The sequence below is a fragment of the Euprymna scolopes genome, chromosome 10 (genome assembly GCF_053919585.1).
Source record: "Euprymna scolopes isolate OS-2025 chromosome 10, ASM5391958v1, whole genome shotgun sequence".
Classification (NCBI taxonomy): Eukaryota; Metazoa; Mollusca; class Cephalopoda; order Sepiida; family Sepiolidae; genus Euprymna; species Euprymna scolopes.
Window position 1 is genome coordinate 133,051,200 of NC_136491.1, and position 9,619 is coordinate 133,060,818.

General features: G+C 31.7%; 1 protein-coding gene across 2 annotated transcripts in view; it reads left to right on the forward strand.

Moving 5' to 3' along the window:
* The window catches only part of LOC145286423 (uncharacterized), a 117,535-nt gene extending 108,897 nt beyond the window's left edge, over window positions 1-8,638 (forward strand). For both annotated transcript variants that reach the window (XM_080135342.1, XM_080135343.1), the window contains one exon: window positions 7,961-8,638. In XM_080135342.1, coding sequence (XP_079991468.1) covers window positions 7,961-8,309 — 349 coding nt within the window. In that variant the 3' untranslated portion in view covers window positions 8,310-8,638. The remainder of the gene's footprint in view (window positions 1-7,960) is intronic.
* Window positions 8,639-9,619: the final 981 nt, after the last annotated feature.

The following is a 9,619-nucleotide window of genomic DNA, read 5'->3' on the forward strand; positions in this document are numbered from 1 at the left end:
TAATGAAGCTTTACTTACTTTAGTAAAATAATCCGAAACAGCAAAATGGGATATTAAAAAAGTAAACACGTAATTTATTTAGTTTTTTAAAGCAAAGAATCGATATAAATATGAATAAGAAGAAAATGGCACCCTTTTCAAGCAGAACAGCTTCGTTTCAGTTTTACAGTATTGAACGGTGTAGTATTGCGCCGTCGGATTCAGGGTTGTACTATTGTAATGTAAAGAACACGCAGAAAGAGTTGTAATCAACTGGATTCCTTCTAGTACACTGACAAAAAAGCTTAAACAGATATATAAATAAAAATAAAAAGGTTATGTAAACGTTTTTAAAAAGACACGTAATCACGTGAGCAGGATTTTTTCCTTCTTTTGACACGATAACACGTAACGTTCTTATTTTTATTATTTATCTATTTATCTATTTTCGAAAGAGTGCCACGTGCAAGTGGAGAAGGAAAAAAACAGTTTGCAAAATTTGTGTCGAGAATTGTCTAAAGTTCCGACTTTTTTTTGTTGGCTTTCACTTTAATAAGAACGTGAATTTATGAGGTGAATTAATTCGACACAATATGATCCAACTCAAAAAAATAAATAAAATCTAACGTAAATTAAGGTTAACGTTAAGGTGTTATTATGGGCCCTCACCCCTTTTAAAAAACCTTGTTAAACTTTGTGACATACTTACATTCTATGGAGGTCAGGTGCGAACGAACACCCCATAATTTTATTATACCATATTTCTTCAAACTGAAACATAATTACTAAAGTATACTTACGCAAATAGATATGAAAAGTCTTTATTAAAGCTTGTGCCATATTTCCATGGAGTACAGGCGCGAACGCAGACCCCACAATTTTATCATACCATCCCTATTTAAGTTGAACATACTTCTAAAAGTTTTCTTATGTACATCTATATATAAAAAACCTTCTTCATATCTATCTGCGTAAGTATACTTTGATAATTATGTTTGGGTTTGAAGAAATATGGTATAATAAAATTATGGGGTGTTCGCTTGCACCTGGCCTCCATAGAATGTAAATATGTCACAAAGTTTAACAAGGTTTTTTAATATAGATCCACAGACTATTGTGATAAGTGTTTCAGTGTGAACAGGTATGGTATAATAAATTATGGGTGTTGTCTATTTTATTTTTACTTTCATCATATTTTGCTTTCGTTTTGATACCCCCAAATTCGAAGCTATCTCTTTACAACTCCTTTTCATAACCTATCATACTTTCATAAATCAGAGTCCATTTTCTGTAGGCTGTTTTTAAACCCAGTCAACGACGGGTACTTTTGCTAGTATATATATATATATATATATATATATATATGTATATATATATATATATATATATATATATATATATATATATATATATATATATATATATCAATGCACGTTCGATTAAATGCAACAGATTTACTTCTTTATTTTTCTGTTGGTTTTCTCAATCTACCTGACATTTTTCTCGTTTCAGTTGGTCAGTTGTGTATTAGGTTGCCGGGCGATCTTTTGTCAGCGATTGTTTATGTGCGCTTTTATTGTTTTTAAATAGGCTTTTTTTCTGTTGCCTTTTTATATGTAATTAATTTTATTTGGGTATTTATTCATCGATAAAAGTCATTTAGTTATTTTGTTGTGAAGAAAAAGGGTGAGAAAAAATTACTCAGCAATTTAATACACAACTGACCAAGTGAAACGAGGAAAATGCTCGGCAGATCGAAAAACTCACAGAAAAACAAAGAAGAAAATTTTTTTAATCCAACGTGCCTTTATAAAGACTAACTATCAATATATATATATATATATATATATATATATATATATATATATATATATATATATATATATATATATATAGTACTTTTGGGTAATCACGTCAGGCCGGGGTAATTGCGCCAACTAAAAAAATGTGGTCTTTATATGCGTGGTTACCAAAAGAACACTTTTAGCTAGTTAGCGCAGTTACTCATATATATATATATATATATATATATATATATATATATATATATATATATATATATATATATATATACATACATACAAGAATAAAAAAGCATTGGAAATGCAAAAGGATATAGGGATGGTATGCCAAAAAGTATACAAACAAGATAGCTATGAATGGCTAGGCACATGGAAATAGAATTGCATCCAAAGTATAGCCCTATAGCTTTTCTCCAATCTTCATTCCGTGCCATCATTACGGTTGTAAAAAGCTATAGGGCTATACTTTGGATGCAATTCTATTTCCATGTGCCTAGCCATTCATAGCTATCTTGTTTGTATACTTTTTGGCATACCATCCCTATATCCTTTTGCATTTCCAATGCTTTTTTATTCTTGTTAATTAGTATTTTTACTTACAGTCTTATTTTTAAACTTACATTCATGATAGTATTGGCTTTTTTAGGAGGCGGCTCATTGCCGCCTCCATTAGTAGCAGGTCGCTTTCTGCTGGGTTTTAGGTCTTTTTATAATAGTTTGTGCATGAGGCAGCTTTTTTCCCCTTGGGATCCCTGTTATACCGTGCTTTTGAGTCAGCACGTGAGGCAGCCTTCTTTTTTCTGTTTCTTTGTTATAAAGAGACCGTGAGGCAGCTTTTTTCCCTCGGAATCCCTGTTATACCGTGCTTTTGAGTCAGCACGTGAGGCAGCCTTCTTTTTTTCTGGTTCTTTGTTATAAAGAGCACGTGAGGCAGCCGTCTTTTTTTCTGGTTCTTTGTTATAAAGAGCACGTTAGGCAGCCTTCTTTTTTTCTGGTTCTTTGTTATAAAGAGCACGTGAGGCAGTTTTTCCCCTCGGGATCCCTGTTATACCGTGCTTTTGAGTCAGCACGTGAGGCAGCCTTCTTTGCCTCAGGATTTGCATGATACTTAATTTTTATTATTTCAGCATTTTTCTGATGGTATTCTTTTTGCTCAGATAATATCTTGACTTTGTTTTTTTCATAGTCTATATTTCTCTGAGCTTTTTTACTACGTGATGACTTTGACATTTTTTATTAAATGTAAACATATAACACTAATGTGTATCATACTATAATATCACTTATCTTATAGCAAGACAACTCTCGTAGAATTGAGATACTGCCCCGTCACCAATAGTTAAAGTGTGGAACGGTATATACACAAATAGTGTAGTTGTTATCTTTATATGAAGTCCTAATCAGTGACAGGGTGAGGTTACTTGGTTAATTTATAGTAGTTTATTTTAGAAAACTTACTTGTTTTTATTAGTAGATTGTGTATAGTAGCCACAATATCTAGTTATTTTTGTGGCTAGGGCTTGGATTTTGATTCTTTTTGGTCAGCTTCCAGTGAGTTCTTAGAAGATGACTTTCTTTCAGTTTCTTTTGCGGTTAATTTAACTTATTTCCTTTGGCGTTTGGTGAGTTCTTAGAAGAACTGGTCTGATCTACTTTTCTTAGCGAGCGAAGAGATTCAGCTGCATTTAACAATGGTTGCTATAGTGTATTTTTGCGCATGCGTGAGAATTTCAACTTTCCTCCTTATTTTTCAATAGTTTGACAGTAGTCATGTGTCTTTCTGCCAAGAGCGACAGACGTCAGTGTTAGCCGTGATCGTCTAGAGGTTAGGACCCCACGTTGTGGCCGTGCTAACCTAGGTTCGAATCCTGGTCACAGCATTGACATTTTGTACATATTTTACAGTCCAAAATCTGAAGAATTATTTGTTTTTATAACATTGTTTTTTGACGTCGTACTTGCTGATAGGTTACTCTTATAACAATTTTGATCAACTGAGATAAAGATTTCGTGGTTTCATTAACGCTGGTGGGTTACTGTTTAAAGAAAAAACCTTAACGTTCACCTCAAATATTCAGCGTCCAAGAAATATAGGCCACTGGCAAACTGGAACGTCTGTGAGCATCCGGTGTATTATTTGGAGTTGTCACTTTTGAGAGAAGTTCCGTGTTCGAAGTGGTCTGTCTACATTGGGTATATAGTGTTTAAAACTTGTTATTACACGTAATCTTATTTAATTATGGAGTTAGCTAAAAAGCGATGGGTCACTGCACTTCTCCGTGTAAAGAGCAGTCGATTGATGCTTGAACTGTTGTCAGAGACCGTTCGTACACCGATATACATCGTCTCAAAAGAAAGAAGAAAGAAGAAAAAGAAAGAAGAAAGAAGAAAGAAGAAAGAAGAACGATTGGCCATTTTTGTACCCTTTTTTTTTTGCTCTCTTTTGAGATTTTAACCGACGTTCTGACACTCGCTGGATTCGTAAGACACTTCTCTGTAAGAATATGTGCTTTTTGAAACTTATAAGTTGATTTTAGTTGAGATTTGGATAGTTTTGTTTTGTAGGCGTATATAGGCGTGTACGGGCCATCCCTATATAGAGAGTGCTACCGCCTCTCTGATATATATACTAACCAGGCGATCCGGCATTGGCCAGGATTGAATGAAGATCAATAAATTTTTGACACTTTAATACTTTTATTGTCATCGAAATCGGTGAAATCGCTTATTCGTCAATCAAATTAATTGACTGACTATTCGGGATACTACTGCGGTTTACTAGGAGGACGCTCAAACGTCTTCTAGCAGTTACTTTGTGGAGAATCTACTGCTGGATTTATGGAATTATGTTTTATATAATGACTTTAATTATAATGTAGATTGCAAAGGTAAGTATCATGGATCAATTGTGCTCTAAATAGAAAGATTAATTTCGAACACGCCCCTGTGTTATCAAAAAACCTACCGCTGATTTTATACGTGAAGCCCTTATGCCTGTGCGGTGATAAAACTTCTGAAATAGACTCATGCTGCATAAAAGTTTTCACTTTGATCAAAGTTTGATTGTTTCTTCTTTAATCGGATTAATTCGATTATCGATTTTCAATACTCATCAGTTGTATTACGATACAAAACCTATCCAAGAACACTCCCAGGCACATAAATTACAGTATTTGGAATAATAATTCGAGAATAATGAATAAAAATATGATGGCAGTTTTATCGGAAGTAAATAATGAAGTAGTTTTTAATGAAAATCGCTCGAAACCAGGCGTGAAGCCACTTAGTGTAAGGAGCCCACGAGAACGAAATATAATTATCGCAAAGACAGGAGTTAGTTATATAGAGAGGTCTTAAGATACAAAGATACAAAGGTTGTAGTGAAAGAAAAAGTGAACAGGAAAGATGCAGTTCTTGGAACTAAGTTACTAGAATAGGAAGACGTTTTAAAAGGAGGGATTAAAACAGCGAATTGATGGAGACCACTAGAATAGATAGCGAGAGAAACGCTATGGAACAAAGGATGTAGGGAATAGATCGGGCAATTCTGAAAAACACATGCCATAATATTATGTATGACGAAAAGACTGAGACTAGCAACATCATGGGGTTAAAGCTCTACTTCTAAATTTACGATTTGTTTTTGTATTTTTATAATAATAGTAGCTTTATATTTATTTATTTTTATAATAATGGTAGCTTTATATTTATTTATATTTATTTTTATAATAATGGTAGCTTTATATTTATTTATATTTATTTTTATAATAATGGTAGCTTTATATTTATTTATATTTATTTTTATAATAATGGTAGCTTTATATTTATTTATATTTATTTTTATAATAATGGTAGCTTTATATTTATTTATATTTATTTTTATAATAATGGTAGCTTTATATTTATTTATATTTATTTTTATAATAATGGTAGCTTTATATTTATTTATATTTATTTTTATAATAATTTATACCTATTTACAATGCCTCCACACGGGACAGAGTTAGACACCAGGGTCGTTGTTTAACGTGGAGAAAAGGAACAAAAATTAAAAATTGTCTCAGTCGTGAAGGATTTCTCCTCCACTGACAAAGTGCAGCACTGTGATCTCGACCCGAAGGCCAGGAAAGCCCCGAGTATTTTTATAATAATATATATTAGCTATTATTTGTAAGAATGCCTATAAAATGAATAAAAAATGAATTAATTCAGATCGATGCATACGTTATTTATATCAAGAGCGGTAATGCTTTATGTAAGATTAATTTACAACCACACACACACACACACACACACATGTATATATATATATATATATATATATATATATATATACTTTTATTCACTAATGTTTATGCTATTTATATATTACCCCCCCCCCCCCAAAAAAAAAAAAAAAAATTTCGGAATGGGCAGAGTTATGTGCCCGTTAAAAGTAAATCCAAGATCCATTTTTTACTCTCCTGAAATATAGCATTATAAGTTCAGGTAGTATTGTATATTTTTACGTTATTGTAATTGCAATTAAATGCGCGGCTTGTAAGCAAATAAATATAAAATAAATATAAAATAAATATAAAATAAATACAGATAAAAAATGGAACAAATCTCTAATTTCGTTGCAGCATGAAGGGTCCGGTCCCAAGTAAAAATAAAAACGAAAAAAAAAAAAATACTGGAAACTGCGTCTAATTATATGCTAGTGGGTCTCGTGCAATAACGAGATTTCTCGTTACCTCATATGCAAATGAGGTGCTGCCGGCTTTAATAAAAAAACCCTGTGTTTTTCAGAGATGGGTATGAATATCAAGCATTGAGCTTAGAAGTTTGATTGGTTTAATCACAAAAATTGTTAGAGGAAATTAAATAATAGCATACAGTCTATTTTTTAAATTATAGAATAGTAAACAGTTTATTATTAAACCACACTTATTATATAAACTTTTTTGTGAACTTATAAAAAATATAAACACAATATGTGTGTGTATGTATGGGGATATTTATATGAAATTGATCTACTTGGGATAGTAATCTATATATCTATAAAAGTGAAATCATCTGTGTGTACATTTCTCTACCAAACTACTCTGTCAATTTTCAGAATACATACTGGAGATTTGACATAAGGGGTATTGAGATTTGAAAAAATCTTTTTAATCAGTTTTCAGCCAGAAATTTGGCTTTCAAGAGGTCAAAGTTAAACGATTTTACCTTTGAAAACTCTTACAAACTCCTCCGCCCATTTTAGTATCTAAACACTTGAAATTTTAGATGTAGGTTACTTGGATATGGATCAAATTTATAAATTGTATTTGAGCCCAAAACAATAAATATTAAGGAGGCAAAAATTGACCACTGCGGTCTTTACCAAATTACTTAGCCAATTTCTGGTTTAAACACATGAAATTTTACATAAAGTGTATTCGGACACAAGGAAAGCTTTTCAATCGTTCTTTGGGCGAAAATTTAGCTGCTAATGGGGTAAAAGTTCAAAAGATTTAACTTTTGCGGTCTCTAACAAACTACTCAGCAAATTTTGGATCTAAACATTTGAAATTTTACACGAAAGGTATTCAGACATGCAACAAACATTTAAATCAGTTTTGGGGGCGAAAATTTAGCGTCATAAAAGTCAAAGTTTTAAGAATTTAACTTTGCAGACTCTACTAAAATCTTTCACCAATTTTGGGTCTAAACACTTGAAATTTTAAACGTAGGTTACCTGGACATGAGTCAAACTTTTGAATATATATATATATATATATATATATATATATATATATATATATATATATATATATATATATATATATACATAAAGTTATGGACAGTACATAAGGCTCGAACAAAGCAGGGATAGACTACTAAAAATATATAAATGCAGAATTCAAACTTCTCATTTATATAACTTAATAGTGCGATAATTAAGCTGTAAATATTTCTTAAAAATACCCCGTTAAGAGGAACAGACACTCATTTTCAAAATATTGGTCTTCTATTGATAACAGTTTGCGTGTAATTGTTTAGGCCTCGATGTTGGTATATAAGTATATGATTGTTCATTAATTATATTTTTGCATGACTGACCAAGCTTATCAAAAGAGTGATCATGTTTACAAAGCATGTGCTATAACGATACTAAATATAATTTTCACTCTTTCGTTTTTATTTCTTCGCAGGAAGTTTATTCGTACGATGTCAGACAGAACCCTTGCAATTCGACGAGAGAAATCAGCTGATCTCAAAGAGAAGAGAAGGCTTAAGATTTATCACGAACGAATACTGAACCCTCTGACACCAAAAGATAACCCGGAAAAAGTGCTCACGCAAAATAGTTGGCGATCAGAATTGCCTGCTTGCGTTGAGGGTTCAAGGTTTGGACTCGTTCATGGATCAACAAATAGATTGTCGGATTTACCGAAAACGGATATGAAGAACAACAACAAAAAGAAAACGAAGAAGATGGCAGAGAAAAATGGAAGTGAATTCGATATAGAAACAGAGATATCTTTGAATGAGCACAGATAAATACCTCAAATGACGCTGGTGTAAACAGAGCTGAGAGGGAAAAATAACGAAATCTTATGATATGAAAAGAAACGGAAATCATTCTTGTAATCATAGGGGCAACTGGACTCTTTTAAATACTATCTGCTAAATAACCAACCAAGTGCGAGAGATATACAACAATTGCACTAAAAGGGGCGGTTGGACTCTTAAAAAGATCTATCAGTTTAATGTATGAGATAGTAAATAAATCTCTGCCATCATCAGCTTGAGCAAAATCTATCTATCTCTTTCTCTCTCTCTCCCTCCCCCTCTCTCTCTCTCTCTCTATATATATATATATATATATATATATATGATGAGAAATCATAAGAAAATAAGATAAAAATGATAATGGTAGATATCTATCTATATATCTATCTCTATCTCTCTCTCTCTCTCTCTCTCTCTCTCTATATATATATATATATATATATATATATAATGTATATATAAAATAAGGTTTATATATATGTATATATATATATATAACTGAGGTTTATATATATGTATATATAAATGTATATGCAAACTGAGGTTTATATATATATATATATATATGTATATATATAAACTCTTTCAAATGTTATGTATATAACGATTTAGAACCTTATTCTTTTTATTTCTGTTCTTCTTCTTTTTAAATAAATCGTATCAGCTTTACAAATTAAAATATAAGTAGCTGTAAAAATATACTCTTTAGAACAACCAATGTATGAATCGCTTAAATTCAAAGAGATGAATTAAAATATTAAAACAATAAAAATGTAACTCAAACGGGTTTTTGTTGAATATTATTGCTTGTTCAAATTTAATAAAAAGTAATCTAATAAATAAACTAAATAAAGAAAAGTGTGCTCGACAAAGTCTTATCTGATTCTTCCTAGTATGAAATTTAGAGAACGAGGTCGTCTTCTACTGTAATGAAGAAATAGTTTCCCTTCTCCGCCAATGTTCCTAGCGCCAGTGAAAATTTACATGTATAGTGCTTCTTCGACACGTCTTTCCGTCTGTGAATCACACTAATATGTGACTGATTCACCGCAGACTACAACTTGATCATTTTTAAAGCCAGATCCTTAACAGTGATCCTTTTAATGCGTATTCTAACTCAATTCTGATAGCCATACCATCTCATGTACCGTCGTCCTTAATTGGACTCTAACCTTGATTAGTGGTGACTAAACAAAAACGGCAACTGCCTGCTAGTCCATGGGTTGGAAAAAGGGAACTCTTAAGTTAAAGACTATATATTAAAAAGTACTCTTTGAGAATGTTTTCAAAATTCACGT